Source organism: Stegodyphus dumicola, chromosome 10 (genome assembly GCF_044657685.1).
Source record: "Stegodyphus dumicola isolate Sdum_Otavi_A_Nest chromosome 10, ASM4465768v1".
In the NCBI taxonomy this organism is placed as follows: Eukaryota; Metazoa; Arthropoda; class Arachnida; order Araneae; family Eresidae; genus Stegodyphus; species Stegodyphus dumicola.
The window spans coordinates 87034121-87054495 of record NC_140777.1 but is presented as its reverse complement, the minus strand read 5'-3'; the positions used below and the strand labels follow the sequence as shown (position 1 = coordinate 87054495).

Genomic DNA, 20375 nt, shown 5'->3' with positions numbered 1-20375 from the left:
TATCAACTAATAGTTAAAAAAAAACTATTAATTCTGATGAAGAAATGCACTATGCTGCATTACCACTGAAAATAATCCCAGATGCACTTCCCACTATTTTCCCATTAATTTTATTATGTCACAAACTTATTTTTTATAACATTCCCAGCATTAATTTTTTTTTTTTTTTTTTCATTTACAAAGATGGCAAACTGAAAGATTAGAAATTATCAAGCATACAACAGCAATATTAGCAAGCTAATAGGAAAAGGAATCCCAACACCAAGGAGTTGTGCAAGATAAATGAAATTTGGGAGGCGTGTTTACACACCTGAAAGATATCTATTAAAATTTCACACTAGATAAATGAATGTAATGCTACTAGCACCACTATGAACATACAAATCACATTTGCTTTATATATATGATGTAAACTTCATATGCTTTATCTTCTTGATTCAGCGCTGTTTGCATGTTTGCGAGTCGAGAATGCCTTTAACACGTTTATAACCAAAGTAGATGAAGCGTGTCCATTCACACATGCCAAGATCCTATCTGCATTTTTATGCTTTTAAATTATTTTCAGTTGTTTTATTATTCAAATAATGATATAACAGATTACTTTTAGTAGTAACTACATTCACACAAGTATACTCATATCCTGGCATACGAAATAATATTTTTGCTCCTCGTGACAACTAGATAAACGATAGTCACTTTTTCTGTGCATTCACGCAAAACTTCTCACATGCAATATGTTATTTTCCATTAGTCAACATGAGTTACCGAATTATAATAGAACTTTGAGCAATCTGCTTATAACATTTCTTAAGTGATTAAACCTCTCCTCTCCCCCCCCCAAAAAAAAGATTTTGCTTTAGTATTTAGTTTAGTTATATAGTAATAATTTTGAGAAATAAATAACCTACTAAGTACATATTGAGAAATAAATTATCTATTTTACAACATCAAGTGTAGTGCATCCCTTCCTGCATGTGAAATACCTAAACATTCCATGCATTTACTATGAAAATATACACATTCAGTCATTTAGGTAGGGAAAACAATAATGAGTTATCTCATAGCTGGGAAGTAAACTCAGTTTGGCAACTACAAGTATTTGCATAGATGGCAGTAAAAATGAGACAAAAAAGGTAGTACTGACAGCTTACCAAGTTTGAATGAGGCCATGTAATTACGGGTTCATTTTCTTTTCATGATACTGCAGAAAGATTTAACAGGGATGTATGGCATATGACTCGAGGGAAAGACTGCTGTATTCATTCAAAGGAAAGATTTGCCATATTAACTGCATCTGCAGTGGACATTTCAGCTTTTGTTGGCATCAGAGTAACACAATGAAATATAACAAATCAATTACTTGAGGGACAGCTCCGAGTCAGATGTCCTATAATGTTTGTACCACTAACTCCTAATCACAGCTACCTGTAACTCTGATGGTATCAATCTATAGCTCACATGAGGGTGGAGTGGAGATCTGTTGTGTTTTCAGATAAGAGCTTCTTGGTGCTGTCTAGTGATAACTGTATGTTGGCTAGAAGGAAGACAAATGAGTGCTTGGAACCAAGCTATCTGCAGTGTAGATGTGTTAAATCTACAACAGGAGTTATGATCTTATGAGCAATTTTCTGTCTAAAAACACTCTTGTCATTATCTCCCATACTTTGAGAGCAAATTTTTATGTCAAACTGGTGATTGGCACTAGCTGTGCTACCATTCTTGCACAATATTCCAGGGAGCATTTACCAACAGGATAATGCTTACTTCTATACCACTGCTATCACTCAACTTGCTCTACAGAGTGCTGACATGTTGTCTTTACCAGCGAAATCACCCAATCTTTCTCTCATTGAGCAGGTATGGAATAAGATTCGATGACAAATCCAGGATCATCCACAATCAGAACTGACCAGTGTTGATTTGACTGACAAAGTGCAACAAGCATGGAATTTCATCCTACAGAAAGACATATGGCACCTGTACCACACAATGCATGGTATTTGACTGCTTGCATTCAACATCATTATGACTACAGCAGTTATTCATGTACCTCTATTTACCATTTGAAATGTTTTTCCTTGCACAAACCTTGAGACATTTAAACAAATACATATCTTATCTAGACAGATGTTCTGCCTTCATTTCATTCCTCTAAAATGATTTCTTCTTGGTGCTAGGATTTCATTTTCAGACAGTGTATTTACTAAGGATGGCAATGATACCAATAAGATGAAAGTGCTCTCTCAAACAGTCATGATACATAAGTTGTCGGAACTAGGTCACAGCTTCATATCATGGCCAATTGAGAATATCCACAACATACTTGTCTCTCTGTTCTTTTATCTTAATTCTGCCCTGCAAATGTGCTTTGCTTTTCTGATTCAAAATCTGACTAGAAATAGAAAGATAGTAAAATTCAATTAAATAACAAAACATTCTACAGTCTGTTGGCTTGTTCATTAGCAAAAATATTCCAATATCCAGGAATTCACAATAAGACAACCTGTTTATTGTTTAGTCCCACAAACCAAAGAAATTCACAACATTGCAGAATTTTAGTTGATCCAGGAAGCTTTACTGAGCTAAAAGTCTACACTGCTGCCAGCAAATTGGTGAGTAAAATTACTTTTTCAAATTTATGTTTAAGAGAGAATAATTGTTTCAATGCAATTTAACTGGCTTCCCAATCTGACATTACTTTAGTTACATGCAGACACATGAAACTAAAAAAACCTGAAGCTGTTGCCACACACATGTCAGCATAGTATCCAATCACAGTCTCTACAAGGCAGAATACTTTTAAACATCTGCAATATCTTTCATGAATATCTTACCTTCCAGCTCAAGATTTACAATTTTGACTATACAGGATCAGTTGTTATATAAATTCTTGCTCTTTATCTGGTAATTCATGATCTTGTACAATATTTTGGTATATCCAAAAGAAAAGATATTGAGTCTTTAAGCTTCTAGTTCTAACTGAATAGTGAATCAAAAAAAAAAAGAAAAGAAAAGAAAACTCTTAATAAATTTTCTATAACAAAATGTAGCAAAGTTTTCTTTCAATAATGGAAAAGCAGACCAAGTATGAGTACTTACATATTATCCCATCAAGCTCATTAGAAGTCACCAAATTTTCAGAATATGCCAAACTGGCAACTATGCAAATAAGCATTCTCCAGGAAACCATTCACATAACAATTGCTCAGTAAAGCAATATCACCATTTCCATATGCATTCTTTTTGTTGTATTTCAAGTTGCAACAGCTTTTAATCAACAAATCATGAAATTTTTTTCCTTAAACCCAATTTTAATGCGCATGTAGAAATTTGCCAATAAAGGAAGAAATTGCAGTAAAATTTCTGCAGGAATACAGTATTTTGCAGCAAAATCATTAAAGAGAGATGAGACAAGATGAGATGTGGTAAATAGCCAGTGCATAATGCTGAAGTTTGTGCGATGCCAAGTTAATGCAATTTTCTGAATGTTTTAAGCAAAAAATAGATTGCTGTGTACATGAAGAGAAGGACAGTGGAAAAAAATTACAGGATTTCATGAAAAAATTAAGCATTTTATTTTCTGAATGTTTTCTCAATATAATCCTTATCTGATTATTAAAATTTGCATTTTAAATTGTCAAAGTGTATTTTCTTTTTATGTGTTGATAATGATTGCCGATTTATGATAAATACTGATACAGTCTGTGAATCTTTCTTAAAAATGCTGCATAGATTTCCAACTTTGAGCCAACAACTAACTTTTAACTTTTCATTTGCAAAGAATCATTAATTTGCACCAACATGATTGTGTCAATATGTCAATATCAGAGTATGCATGACTTATACACAAATATTCATATTTAAAAATTTTTGTATTTTCATGTCCAGATATAAAAATTACCAAAAACAGTTGATAAAATTACATATTTCATTAATTTAATATTTAAAAAACTTACAACATTTGGACTAGGTACTGGATTATTTCTTGGTGGCTGCAATGGAATATTCTCTTGTGGAGAGTCACCTCCGCCAATTTGGCCACCACGCATGACTATTGTCATGATTTCAAATAATACAAGATGCTCTAACTGCTCTTGATTTAAAAATGTCTAGCCACCATTAGTTTCTATACTTGTTAAGTCCAACATTAGTATTTACTGCAAAGAAATAATATGCATATTCTATAAGTTAAAAAAAAATGCATAAACGTATGTTGACAATTACACAATACAAATAAATTCAGGTTATATACAAAGCATAATAAAATTTTAATCAAATTTTCAAGATCCATGCAAATTAATCTGGTTTGTTCTCCCACTTAAAGGTAAAGGGGGGGGGAAGGAAAGAACAAAAGAAAGAAGAAATACTTTAAATTTTCATCTCTTCTTCTTTTATGCATTAATAATTATATATGTGGGCACAATGTCACACACTAGAGATTTAACACAAATAAATGTCAACAGAAATATAAGTTCATAAGCACAGAAATATAATACATTTAAATAATCTGTGATAATCATTTTGTTGCATTAAACTACATAAAAATTATTGGGTACTTTTCCGTTTTGCCGGCGCATGCGATAAATGTATGCCGATAATGGTACAACCGACGCCAAACGGAATATCCTGGCTGGTAACCTTTTACACCTAATTTCAAAACAAGTCACAGCCATTTCTTATCAGATTGAATGGTTCTTTCAATACTGGTGGCCCACTAGTGGCCAAGCAGTAAAGACGCTGAACACTGGTAGTTCAGTCCAAGGTTCGAATCCCGCGAACGGGCTGGCTGCATGGGCGTTTACGTGGTTTTCCCCATGTGTAACATGTATACGAGGCAGTTTCCCTTAGAAGTTCTCCATGAAGGCATCCTTCCCTTTAGGCAGATAGCCCTCGTGTGCTTTGCCATAATTGAATAATCCAATCCAATCCTTTCAATACTGGCATACAATTACATGGAATTTTAATCAGATAGTAAAATTTTATGCCCTAAGGCTATTATCCTAAGGCTAATTGTGGTAATTAAGGCAATCAGAATGCAATCACACCGCTCATTCGAAGGCGAAAATATAGAAAAGGCAAAGGCAAGGGTTAAATTCATCAATTCTAATAAGAATACACTAGCGAAGTAAAGCACTGCGGTTTTACATAATTTCTGAGTAAGCTATTCGTACGAATTGAAATAATTCTTGAATTTAAACTTGTATTCCAAATTAAAATTAAACTTGAAATTAATGTAGATAATTACTGAGAGAATTAGATTTTTGTAACGTAGTTTACACGAGATGAGAACACTTGGGGTCATGAGATATGAAATGGCGAATCAGCTTGTTGAACCATGAAAGCATAATAAATTCTTAAATTACGCCTTTTTTACAAATTTATTGTACTTATTTATTGGGTTTTTACAAAATTTTAAACGCTATTAAAATACTTATGCCTTCAAAATAAAAAAATCTTAGAACTAACATTTGTTAAAATTTTTTATGTGTATACTGTATGTTGTCGCCAATAAAGTCTGCTTGGCGAGATTTGGGCCGGCGAAACGGAAAAGTACCAATTATTGTTGCTAACTAAATGTATTTTCTAGTATTCTGATAAAACATAAATTAAATAGAGTATAAACTTAACATTAAATCTCCATTTCCTAGGTTGGATAAAGCAAATTAATGTTTTAAAAATCTTTTCTGGAATAAAAGTTTTGTTTACATATTTTAATAATGTTGTAGTCTTTATCAAAGAAGTATATTTAAATCGTAAGGGAAAAGTATCATACTAAAAATTGCACACACACAGATGTACTTGTATGTTAAAAATTTTGTGAAACTCCAGAATCTGATATAATTCAAAGATAATTAAAAATGTCAAATAAATTTTTGAAAGTGTGAGTGAGTGTCTCGAAGTCTAGTGTCGAGTTGGTCATCGAGTGCATCAAGAGAATATCTTAGTGTAACGCGAGTTAGCGCATCGTCGAGTTTGATCTTGGAGTGTGTTGAGATCCAGGAACGATTGAAGAGAGGAGTTGGGACCTGTATTCTAGTGTATTGTCGAGTGCATCTCGAGTTGTAGTGTGGAGAGTCTCAAGAGTACGTAGAGTTCCAAGAAGACTGAGCAGAGTCGGAAGCTGTAGTCTGGTTTTTTGCCATGAAGCTGTCTCCACCGTTATAGCCTGATAGCTTGGAGGCTGTGTCACTGATTCTTTCAGAGTGTTTATAGTTGTTCTTCGACGACTGTAAATGTGTTATTAGAGCTGTCTTGAATAATACTTGCCAATAAAGTGTTTTTTGATAATTCATCAAGTGTCGTCATTATTCATTCCAAATCCATGAACCCGCATTTCCACATTATTTAATTTCTTGTATTTAATATTAGGCATAATATTTAGTTTCATGATTTATTTAGAAATTAGGTAATATATCATTATTGATATTACTTATTTTCTCTACATATAAAACATAAATTATTACATTCATTACATAAACTCAAAAGATAATTTTTCATATAGATATTGTTACGCTCCTCCCCGACACCAGTTGTTGCATTATTTTCTTCCTTCACGTTCGTACAGAGTTCATAGATTTCAAGTCAATAACGACGACACTTGATGAAATATCGAAACACACTTTATTTACCAATATTAATCAGGACAGCTCCAAAATCCCTTTTACAGTCGTCGAACTGTTATAAACACGCTGGAACAATCAGCGACACAGCTTTCACACTATCAGGTTATAACGGTAGAGACAGCTTCACTGCAAAGCACCGAAGTACAGCTCCCAACTCTGCTCGGTCGTTCTCGGAACTCCACGTACTCTCGAGACTCTGCACGATACAACTCGTGATGCACTTGACGACATACAGAGCACAGCTCCCGATTCTTCTGTTCAGTCGTTTATGGAACTCAACACACTCTCTCGACGAGGCACTAACCGCGATACACTAAGAGACTCCTTCAGTGAACTCAACGACCCACTCAGCACTTGCTGCCCCACTGTCAACTCGATCGACTCGAGACACTATCTCGCACTCTCGAGGCACATACACTCACCGACTGCGGACCAGCAGGGTTTATATAGCTTTCAGCTTGTTTTCGAGAACATTCTGGGCTAAAACGGTAAGAATTCATTCCAGAAGGTTCTCCATCCGTCCATGGCATATCGACAATTTTGTCGCCAAATGGATGATTTTTCGCCAAATGTGACAACCCTGCCTTCCTTGCTATTTTATGGCAACCCTAAAACTGCTTTGCTGGGAAGCCATCTTACTGCGCCAGTACATTTCATAACAATATTTTACAAAAGTTATAGCAGTGACTGTTAGTCTTGATTTATTTCATTACTTTCCCATTAATCATTTTGGGTAAACAAAAACTCACCAGTGTGACTTGATGCCTATAACAGATAAGTGCAGCATCACAACACACTCAAAAGATACAACTTTTATGTAACCCTGTTTAAAAGCCGGTTTACACTTCTCTGAGTGAGCTCGAGTGACTTTCGAGGAGGGGCTCGTTGAGCATCTCGAACCGAGTGAACAGACCTGTACTCCGACAGATTGTTTATACCAATCAGAGCAGACTGACAACTTGCATCCATTTGTTTGCAAAATGGATACCGACGTGCAAATGTCTGTGCTTGAAGTTTGCAAAACAATTTCCAAAGAATTAATTTCTGTTCCGGGGTAGGGAGAAATCAGAATGCGTGTAAAGGATAATTTGAAACTTCATTGGAAATTATCTCTCCTTTTATTCTCCCCCCCCCAATACGGTCTTTCGAGATGCTTTGCCAGAAAATTAAAACGCAAATAGCACTTCGGTTTCTAGGAATGGGTGACTCCTACAGTTCTCTGCAATATTCAGAGTGCCAAAATGCACTATCAGCATATTTATTCCACAAGTGTTCGAGGCCATTTTCTGTATATGAGGTTGACAAAAATTATTAATCTTTTGCTTGAACTCTCCAACGCTCACAAATTTTAACACATCAATAATAGCCTAATATGCCTTCTGTCAGAGATTTTTATTTTAATACTTTTGACTGATCATTTGTAAATAAAATCTAATTTGTGGTTCAAATAAAAAAGAAAATCTATAAAACAAAATTTTATATTATATTTTATTAGATGTAATTGACCACAGAATCTGGTTTTTCGAAATTTATATCAACAAAATAAAATTAATGTTTGCCCTTTCACTTATTTTTTAATTGAAAACTGTATTTTATTGGGTAATTGAATTATTTTATTAGGTAGTTGAAAAACATATAATTTAATTGTTTTTTGATTAGAGAAAATTAAAAAAAAATAAATATGTTTAAAATAAATATTTTGAATTTGGTACTTTAATTTTCTGTGTTTTTTCTACAATATCAAAAACCTAAATTAATTCTGATCAGTAGTTATATCAACGTTATATTTAGGTAGTAGTAAACAATGGTCATATATTTAGGTAGTGAAGTATCGCATAGCACTTCACAAGATGCATATGCATTAAAAAATGCCACAGTTAATTTATCTCGCTATCTCCTCATTTTCGATACAACGAAAAAATTGGACACAACATCTCTGCCAACACTGCTTGGAGTTACTGCCCAGATAGATTTTCAACTAATTCAAGTAGAAAGGACTTGCTGACTCATCTCCCCTACGTTTCTAATTTGACGAAGTGAGCGTTTACATTGTCAAAGTAGTCGTAGCGAGGGGCTCTCTGCAGCTCGTTCAGACAGGTGTAAACTGGCCTCAAGTCTTGATAGGCCAATTTAGTTTTCCTGAAGAAATATAAAAATAAACTGCTAATTATCTTCCCCTTTTCCATTTTGAAATAAATGATTAAAATTTGGGACCTGCCGTTCATGATAAGTTTACAATGGAGTTTTCTTAAAGTTATAGGATCCTGGCATTAATAAAAAATGTACATTAAAAGGCATAATCTGGAACTTGTATCTGTTTATTATCTAAAAAAATAACAAGCAGTTTATTAGTTTAAAACATATGCCAAAGTGACTGGTACTAGTTTGTGCCCAAAATTATTTAAGCTCTTTTATTTCATTTGTGCTTCTCAGCGACTTCCTTCTTTATTTCTACTGCAATCACCATCTTCATTCAACCTTTTGCTTTCCCATAAACTGCATCTATTGATTATCTCAGTAAAGAGTGATTCGTTGCTTCAAAATTTCTGACTGAATTATTTATGCAAATTTGATGTGAACTCTACCACCTTTTATGGTGGACTGAAAAATATATACAGTCAAAAGTCTTTAATCCGGACTCGTCGGGACTTCGGCGATTCTGGATTATCGGTTTTTACGGAATAGATCATCAATTTAAATCTCGTAAGATGGCATGCAAAAATTATAAAATTAAAAATATGAAACCGTAATTTATGAAATAAAGAGCAATTATGATCTAAAGGGTTTCAAAATTTACAAAAAAAAATTTAACATTTATTTGTTTACTTTATTAAACATTTCTTTCAATGCGCGCATGCGTAAAGCATACATTACGCATAATCGAAATTAGAAAATTGCAATAGTGATATTCATAATGACGATGAATTTGATTTAAATCATATCAAAGGCGGAGTACATCGAGATGAAATACTGCATTTAGAAAGGAATTATAAGCCAAATAAAATAAAAACATCTGTCCTGAAGATAAGGATAGTGCTGACAGATCAACTTCCAGTTAATTGCACGCCACGACACCCCCTGCAGAGCAGCGTAAAATTGATAAACAGATTTCGGAATGGTTGGAGAAACAAAGGATACGCCTTTATCCATTTTTTGCAACAATTCCACTTTTTGTTTGATGGACATCGAAACATGCTTTCGCTTTGTAGATCCTTTGGCAGCTCCAGAATGGGAAATTCTTTTTGACATAATCTAAAGTTCAAGCTTACATTTATAAAATTGCTCTAACAGTCTGCAAAAAATAATAAGCCGGATCCAATTAGAAGATTAAGAAACAATGCAATCTGCAACATTAACTGAAATAGATAATTAGACAATTTTAACTCAGCTTTTACCGTCCGTTATACATTAAACGCGCATATGTAAACATATTATGTGCATTCGTAAACGCATTATGCATTTACGCATGCGCAGAAAGTTTGTAGCTTTGAGGTCCGGATTATAGATCATTCGGATTATCTGAATTCTGTATTTCAGAATATAAACTGGGAGTATGTCTTTTCTCCAAAAATATTCCCCAAGTATGAAATATATATACATGCCAAAATGAAAAAAACAATTCATGTGATGTTCAAACACGTTGCCATGATGATGAAAATGTTGCCAAGCAGATAGAATGAGTGGAATATTTTCCAATCAAATCACTGAAGTAAAATCCCAGCAAAGATAGTTTTAACTCAGGCTATTCTCCCTGAATCTTCCACATTTATTCCATTTTCATTTATAGTGCTGTATACAATCTGTGCTATATGTGCTTGTCTTATCTGTGCCATTTTTGTTTTTTGCTTGAAAGATGAGCAGGAAGAGAAATTCAAATTATAAATGATTATGTTTGTTGAAAATTCTAAGAACAGTAAAGTTGCTTGGCATTTCTCTGTAAATGAAAAACAAGTTCAAGAGTGGAGAAAGGTGAGTGCAAATTTCAACCAACATTGTATCTTTCATTTTCGTGATGATGCAACAAATCAGAATTATAAATCATTTCTGAAATAAAACAACTCATTTCCATAACACAAATATTACATTAAAAATTATTTTCTTAATAAAAGAAATAAAAAGTATGATATTCAGCGATTTATCACTTGTACCCAGTTAATGGAAAAATAACCTACATTTTTTGCTAGAATAGTGGGTCCTTATGTAAGATGACCCTCGTAATTTAGCTTCGGAAAAGTTTCAAAAATTCTCAGCTCATACATGGAAATTAAAGTAAGTACCTTTAATTCAAAGGCAAGGAGCAGGTTAATTAGTTTTATGTATTTTTACTCTTACAATTTTTATTATTATTTCTAGAGAAATATTTTTCCATCTCTCATAATCATACTGATTGCCGAGGACACTAAAAATAGTACAATCAGGGCCGAACTAGCTCATTTATGAAAGAAATATCAGATCACTTCAAATTCACCCTGAAGTATTTAAACATGCCATTCACGATGAAAGTCTTTAAACCCTTAATACACCTTTGATAATAATTCAGAAGTAGAAAATACTGAAAATAACACACATTAAAAATAACAGGAGATTTTTTTCAAAATATATATTCCAAATTACTTCTTAACATATCAAATACCTGGAAACTCAGCAAAAGCAAAAGAAATGAAATTTTTACATTTAAAACAGTCTATTCAATCATAACACAACTTGACTTTTCCTAAGAAGTAACAGTGCAGAAATAAAATTCTCAATCAACTTTCAAACTGATTTTAAATAATCAAGCAATCAAAATTCAATCAAAACCGTAAAAAACAACCTTATATTTAGCGTAGGTATAATGAAACACTCAATCGATTTCGAGGGCAGCTAAAGGTCCCTCCTCATCAGGAGAAAGAAATACATAGAAAGAAGAAAATAGGAATCACAGAAACACGTGGTGCTTATCAGCACTGCATGTGGTTATAACTAGATTTTTAATCAGAGTTGCACTGGCCGCCTACTTTTACTGAGCCAGGCTGTCTGATCAAGCATAAAGAAATATTAGCGAAGTTAAAATAGGGAGCGAGGGGCAAATGCACATTACGCTCAAAATCTGAACTTCAAATAATGGAAAGCAACCACTGAACGGATTTTTATACCCTCTGGTAGTACCAAGTGCGAGGAGGTAACGCCATCTATCGGAAAAAATAATTGAATTAAGACAGTAGAATTTTAAAGGCATTAGGAAGGACTGGATTGGACTTCAAATCATTAACTAAACTTTCTAAATCTTTGTGAATGTGAAAAGCCTCAAGAAAATCCAATTCGCCTATGGAAGAAGCCTTTTGGATGATTTTTGCAGACCCAAAATCAAAATTATGGTTAAAAGTCCAGCTATGATACGCTATTGAAGACTTGTTAATTTCCCCTTTTTTGACATAAGATTCATGTTCCTTGATACGAAACTTCAACGCTCTTTTTGTTTGGCCAATATATCTTAAACCACACTGACATGATATACTATAAATTCCCCAAGAATTCAAGACAGAAACGCAATCTTTTAGAATCGAAGGGTGAATTTTATTAATAGGGGAGAAACCGACTTGAAAATTGAATTTCTGGAGAATCCGTGCAATTTTATAGCTAACAGAAGGATAAAATGGAAGCACGACAAGGTCATTGATATTATTTCTAACAGTGGAATGTCTTCTTTGATGGGAATCTGAAAATTTTTTGACGGCTTTATCAATAATCACGGGAGAAAATCCACGGTCAATCGCAACTGCTCTCAAATAATTAAGTTCATTGGTAAGCAAAGATTCAGAGGAACAAACTTTTAGCGCGCGGAAAACATAATAGTAAAAAGAAGCCATTTTTTGCTTAACAGGGTGGCATGACTTGGCATGGGGTGGTAAACAAACTGCAAAGGGTTTACGGTACACAGTGGTGCTAAAATCGGTTTCATTGCGGATTATAAGAATATCGAGGAAGGGGAGGGAATTGTTGGATTCAATTTCAAGAGTGAATTGGATGGCTGGATCAATTGAATTCATAATAGATAGAATCTCGGATAAATCCTCTTTATAACCGTCAAAAAGTGCGAAAGTGTCGTCAACATACCGAATCCAAAGACGAAAAGATAATTTATCAAATAATTTCATCTCAAAATAGTGCATATAAATGTCAGCAAGTACCGGACTGAGAGGATTACCCATAGCCAATCCTTCAACTTGACGAAAATATGCATTTTGGAAAACAAAGTGGGTTTGACTTAGAGAAACTTTAGTAAGCGAAACCAACTCATTAATTTCAGTATGTGTGAAGTGAAATTCCCGAAGCCTAGTTTCAAGACAATTTAGTGCTCCTTCGACCGGAACATTAGTAAACAATGATTTGACATCAAATGAAACCATAATGGAACGAAGTGGGGAAATATTTTTAAGTTTATCAATGACTTCAACAGAATTTTTTACAGTGTGAATATTGTTATCAAGTAGAGGAGAAAATCTGGAAACTAAATATTTGGCCAAAGGATATGAAGCAGTACCTATGTTGGAAACAACTGGTCGAAAAGGAATACCGGTTTTGTGGACTTTTGGAAGAGCATAAAGTCTAGCGCAATTAGTAATAGGTGGAATAAGTGATTTCTTCAACTGAGTTGGCAGAATGTGGGAAGATTTAATAGCACTTTTTACTTTCATGAGGTCCGAAGTTGAAGGATCTTTAGGGATCGAGCAGTATGGGCCTTCATTTATCAATTTAGAGACTCCAGTAATATATGTGTGTTTGTCCATAACAACGATCTGTCCGCCCTTATCAGCTTTAGAGATAATGATATTAGTATCAGAATTAATTTCACGTAAGATCTCATTTTCCTTTTTGCTAAGATTAGAACCCAAAGATTTATTGTTAAAATTAACGTTATGAGTAATTAGGTGGCGGATTGTATCCTTCTGCGTTTCCGAAATTTTGGAGAATTTAAAGGCTTTCTCTATAGGGGCGATGATTTGAGGAATTGAAGGTTTAGATGTCTTTGAAAAGTTGAAATTATATTTTAATACTTTTAACTGATCCTCCGAAAGATTCCTATTGGAGATATTAACGATGGAGTTAACGTTTACAGTGGGAAGATCAGCTAGATAATTGGGACTATCCGACAGGTGTGTGAGTTTTTGGAATTTAGAAATGAGCACATTTTTATGCCGTTGACAAACGGTATCGGTTCTAGACCAGGATGTATGTTCAAATGAGGAAAAATTTTCAGTGGAATTAGCAATTTTTAAATGGAGGTAATATAATTCAAATTCAATTTTAGATAAACGTTTGCGTGTGTCCCTTATAATGTGACGAAGAAGTGCCAATTTGAATTTATGCAAAATTTTTGAAAGGTTTCTCCCGTACCCTGCTTTGAAGCTCTGGCGATCCCTACGTGGTGACCAAAACATTGGGTAATTTACCATTAAATTCAATGGGTTTTGACGTGATCGTATGTAAATATTTTGTAATTTTGTCGTAAATATACATATAAATGTATATATTTTCTTTTTCTACAACACTTCAGAGTCCTAAGTATATGAAAACAACATTTCATTTTGAACAGAATTAAATGCTATACTTTTCGCAGAACAGTTTTCTCAGAATGGTTTAATTTGAATGAAAGTTTTCGTTAATTACATTAGAAAAAAAATTTAAGGTAATTCGATTTTATTCCGTTACGGTACAAAAATTAAGATCAAAGTTTATTGTATTATTAATATTAAAATTATGCATTATTTCTTTTTTATTTATAGAGCTTCTACCTAAAATACTTTCTTAAATATGACATGATTTTTTGGCTTCTGAGGCATCTTTTAAATCAAAAAATATAAGTCAATTTATAATTAATGATCTATTCGGTTCATTTTAAATTAGAGAATTATTAGAAATTAGCGAAATACTTTAAATAGTACTTAACTTTCTCTGAACATTTCTGAAAGGGAATAAAATAAGGATTTTTTTAAGTATTATTTAAAAGTTGTAACTCAGTTATTATAAAATGTAAGGGGAATAATTCTTTTAATTATACTTATCAGATTTTTTTTTACCATTAATTTCAACAATACATATTCCAAAACTCTTTATTACTTTCTTAGGTGCGCGTCTCATAGCATTTGCTTTACAATGCCTTTTAACAGATTGCTTTGCAGTACAAACAATTCTTGCTTAAATAGTTTTATAACGTATTTGTCAACAGGATTTCAATTTATGTTTACAATTCAATATTAAGGTTATTATATATTTAAATAACATTTATAATCATTATAAATTAGATACATTTGATAATTAGATTTCTTCATAGTTGTTTATACAGTCAAAAGTCGTTAATTCGGACACCCATAATTCGGAATGATCTATAATCCGAACCTCAAAGCGTCAAACTTTCTGCGAATGCGTCGCGTTGATCTTTACGGCTGCGAATATGCTTGTGCTTGTGCGCAAAATACATTTACGAGTGTGCATTTAATGTATAACGGACAGTATAAGCTAAGCTAAAATTATCTAATTATCTATTTCAGTTAATGTTGCAGATTGTGTTGTTCTTTAATCTTCGAATTGGATACGGCTTATTATTTTTTGCAGACTGTTAGAGCAATTTTATAAAAGTAAGCTTGAACTTTCGATTATGTCAAATAGAATTTCTGATACATATTTATTAATATGTAAAGGATCTACAAAGCGAAAGTATGTTTCGAAGTTCATTACACAAAAAGTGGAATTGCTACAAAAAATGGATAAAGGCATATCCTTTGTTTATCTAAACTTTACCGTTTGTTTACCTAAACTTTGTTTATCTTTAATGCTGCGGCACACAATGAATTGGAAGTTGATCTGTCAGCACTAACCTTATCTTCAGGGCAGATGATTTTATTTTATTTGGCTTATAATTCCTAACTAAATGTAGTATTTCATCTCGATGTATTCCATCTTTGATATGATTTAAATCAAAATCCTCGTCATTATAATTCGCTTCCAATAGCGAAGAAAGTAACAGAGGTTATTGAAACCGAAAAAATTTCGATTGACAAATTAGTCAGTAGACACAGCAATTATAGGACTTGAACAGCGGAACTTTGTAACTGAACAAGAAATTATGTCTGTTTATAGAATTTAAGAGAATGTATTATCACATAAAAAACGAAGCAACTTAAACAACTTACATTGAAAGAAATGTTTAATAAAGTAAACAAATAAATATTAAGCTTTTTTTTGTAAATTTTGATACCCTTTAGATCATAATTGTTCTTTATTTCATAAATTACGGTTTCATATTTTTAATTTTAGAATTTCTGCATGCCATCTTACTACATTTATACTGATGATCTATAATCCGGAAAAATCGAAAATCCGGAATCGCCGAAGTCCCGACGAGTCCGGATTAACGACTTTTGACTGTAAATGAATAAATTCTTCATTTCAAATACATTTATATACAATTTAATGAATATTTATGTATTTTGTTAAAGAAAGATACATGCTTTTTACACGCACACGCATAAATACCCATACATATTTCATATTTTTCATTTCCTGCATGTGCAAATCTTTAATTTCTGTGCATTCACTATATTTTATTTTTAATTAACCCAAATAAGTAAAACGTGTAAGCCCAAAGGAATTATTTTTCAGATATATAAAATTAAAATGATGAGTTTAAAATGAGCAGCAGTAAAGCCTCTCTAAAAAATTTTAAAAGGTACATGTCACAATAATATATGGATGTGAAAAAAAATTATTTTATTTAAAACATTTTGGCGTTTGAAGCATAAAATAAAAGTAGCGAATACTCTATCGAGGGTGTCGAAAGACGTATACAATTTTAAAGGTACCATAAGGTATTTTTCATTCTTTAAGCATAACATTTTTGTTAAAATTTATATTTTTGTAGTTCAACAGCTTAGAATTTTATAAAACAAATTCATAATCAAAATCGCTGTTGTTAGTTATCGAGAAACAACCAATTTGTGATTTTAGCGTAAATGTCACTAAACTATACAAATTTCTATTATCCATCACACTATGAATGTTTCTTTCATGTGAAAGTGTCCCTTTTTCGAATTGTATGGAAGTGTTGTGTGTCGAAATACTATCAGAACACTGTAAAGCGAGCTTCTGAATGTAAACAAAGAACACCCCATCTGGTGATCGAAGCTTCGAAGCAGTGCTTCACTTCTAGTGCCGGTTGGCCACTCCTTCCTTTCTTACCTCCATGATACAAACATTGGTGAAGAAGTCTACACAGCAATAAATGGTTGATATAGAACTTAAATGGACATTCTGACTTTTGAATTAACTGTAACATGCCTTTGGCATAGTTCAAATTTCTCAAAGTATAACAGAGCAAAGTTACATTGTATTATTGAGGATCATCATCTACTTGAAGTCCTAGATGCATACATGTGCATCAATGGCATATTCCCAGAATTTGCAGAATATGTACACTGCTCAAAAAAAAAAAAAAAAAAAATGGGACAGTCCTATATCTCCCGATCTACTGGGCCGATTGACAAAATTCAAATTGCGTTCTTCATGTCTCGAAAGTGCGACTTAGGATATATATTAGATTTATATATAGCACTATTCTAACATAGGTATTTTGACAAAAAATCAGACTTTTTCTGAAATAACATACCGATTTTTTTACATATTTCGATTCTACGACTCAAATTACGCCTAAATAGGAAATTTTGTAAAATTTGGAGCGAAATTTATGGAGAAATTCACAAATTTATGTTGGCACTTTTTTGTCAGTTTGCGCCAAGAATACTTCACTTGGCGAACTTCTTAATATATGGCAACCTAGTTTCCTTTCCCATGAGAGGAAAAAAAGTCACCATCATTCCCTTTTTCCAAATAATATTCTTTATATTATATTTTTAATTATAACTTATTATTTTAAGTAATTTTTTTTTTTTCGAATTTCATTTTAATTGTTTAAGTTGCACTTTTTTTTTTTTTTTTCGAATAACTGTTTTAAAAATTTCTATTTACCTATTCGAACTGCGTAAATAAAGGTGCAGCGTTTATTTTTTTTTTTTTTCAAATAGTTTTCTTTATATATATTTTTTGTCATAGTTATTATTTTAGGTAATTTTTAAATTTTTATACTTTTATTTTAATTGTTTGTGTTGCATTGTCTCTTCAGATAATTGTTTTAAAATTTTCTATTTATTCCTTCGAACTGAGCATTTTAAATATATTTATTAATATCAATTTTCCAGAATTTGATTTTATTTATTTGAACTGCGTTTCTTTCGGAAGAATACTTTGTAACCCAGACTACGATGAGTTTGAAAACTGCATACTATATTAAAAGAGAAAATACAGTAAAGCACAGTTTTACACGCCTTTCAATGTTCTGTTCAGAAAAGATATATATAAATAAGAGAAATGTATAACCGACATTTTAACTTAGGATGACTTGCATACACTGCTTTAAATAGTTTTATCATTGTGCCCATTGCTTTACACAATTTTATCCTACATTTGTTTCTTAAAATGTTATTCATATTTTAGTCAAATATTTTATTTTTGAAATCGCAAGAATCAAATATCATAACATTGAAAAGTTTTAAATTAAAAAAAATACAAATACTAAATTTTACGAAAAAATTTATTTTTCTTCTCTTTTTCTTTAAGCATTCTGAAAGTATATTAAAAAGTATCCAACTTTTCGAAACATTTTGGTATTTCTGACAATCATTTTAAATAAAGTTATCGCCTTCCATTTCATAAAGGCCCACAAACGGCCGAGCGGTAAAGACGTAGATCACTGGTAGTTCGGTCCGAGGTTCAAATCCCGCGAACGGGCTGGTTGCATGGGTGTTTTCGTGGTTTTCACGATGTGTAACGTGTATACGTTAGAAATGAGCACATTTTTATGCCGTTGACAAACGGTATCGGTTCTAGACCAGGATGTATGTTCAAATGAGGAAAAATTTTCAGTGGAATTAGCAATTTTTAAATGGAGGTAATATAATTCAAATTCAATTTTAGATAAACGTTTGCGTGTGTCCCTTATAATGTGACGAAGAAGTGCCAATTTGAATTTATGCAAAATTTTTGAAAGGTTTCTCCCGTACCCTGCTTTGAAGCTCTGGCGATCCCTACGTGGTGACCAAAACATTGGGTAATTTACCATTAAATTCAATGGGTTTTGACGTGATCGTATGTAAATATTTTGTAATTTTGTCGTAAATATACATATAAATGTATATATTTTCTTTTTCTACAACACTTCAGAGTCCTAAGTATATGAAAACAACATTTCATTTTGAACAGAATTAAATGCTATACTTTTCGCAGAACAGTTTTCTCAGAATGGTTTAATTTGAATGAAATATTTTCACAAGTTTTCGTTAATTACATTAGAAAAAAAATTTAAGGTAATTCGATTTTATTCCGTTACGGTACAAAAATTAAGATCAAAGTTTATTGTATTATTAATATTAAAATTATGCATTATTTCTTTTTTATTTATAGAGCTTCTACCTAAAATACTTTCTTAAATATGACATGATTTTTTGGCTTCTGAGGCATCTTTTAAATCAAAAAATATAAGTCAATTTATAATTAATGATCTATTCGGTTCATTTTAAATTAGAGAATTATTAGAAATTAGCGAAATACTTTAAATAGTACTTAACTTTCTCTGAACATTTCTGAAAGGGAATAAAATAAGGATTTTTTTAAGTATTATTTAAAAGTTGTAACTCAGTTATTATAAAATGTAAGGGGAATAATTCTTTTAATTATACTTATCAGATTTTTTTTTACCATTAATTTCAACAATACATATTCCAAAACTCTTTATTACTTTCTTAGGTGCGCGTCTCATAGCATTTGCTTTACAATGCCTTTTAACAGATTGCTTTGCAGTACAAACAATTCTTGCTTAAATAGTTTTATAACGTATTTGTCAACAGGATTTCAATTTATGTTTACAATTCAATATTAAGGTTATTATATATTTAAATAACATTTATAATCATTATAAATTAGATACATTTGATAATTAGATTTCTTCATAGTTGTTTATACAGTCAAAAGTCGTTAATTCGGACACCCATAATTCGGAATGATCTATAATCCGAACCTCAAAGCGTCAAACTTTCTGCGAATGCGTCGCGTTGATCTTTACGGCTGCGAATATGCTTGTGCTTGTGCGCAAAATACATTTACGAGTGTGCATTTAATGTATAACGGACAGTATAAGCTAAGCTAAAATTATCTAATTATCTATTTCAGTTAATGTTGCAGATTGTGTTGTTCTTTAATCTTCGAATTGGATACGGCTTATTATTTTTTGCAGACTGTTAGAGCAATTTTATAAAAGTAAGCTTGAACTTTCGATTATGTCAAATAGAATTTCTGATACATATTTATTAATATGTAAAGGATCTACAAAGCGAAAGTATGTTTCGAAGTTCATTACACAAAAAGTGGAATTGCTACAAAAAATGGATAAAGGCATATCCTTTGTTTATCTAAACTTTACCGTTTGTTTACCTAAACTTTGTTTATCTTTAATGCTGCGGCACACAATGAATTGGAAGTTGATCTGTCAGCACTAACCTTATCTTCAGGGCAGATGATTTTATTTTATTTGGCTTATAATTCCTAACTAAATGTAGTATTTCATCTCGATGTATTCCATCTTTGATATGATTTAAATCAAAATCCTCGTCATTATAATTCGCTTCCAATAGCGAAGAAAGTAACAGAGGTTATTGAAACCGA

General features: G+C 32.2%; 1 protein-coding gene across 5 annotated transcripts in view; it reads right to left on the bottom strand.

Moving 5' to 3' along the window:
* faf (ubiquitin carboxyl-terminal hydrolase-like faf) overlaps positions 1 to 20375 on the bottom strand; it is a 199447-nt gene that overhangs the window by 169558 nt on the left and 9514 nt on the right. For all 5 annotated transcript variants that reach the window (XM_085825211.1, XM_085825210.1, XM_085825214.1 and 2 more), the window contains exon 2: positions 3957 to 4157. In XM_085825211.1, the coding sequence (XP_085681337.1) occupies positions 3957 to 4061 (105 nt within the window). In that variant the 5' untranslated portion in view covers positions 4062 to 4157. The remainder of the gene's footprint in view (positions 1 to 3956; positions 4158 to 20375) is intronic.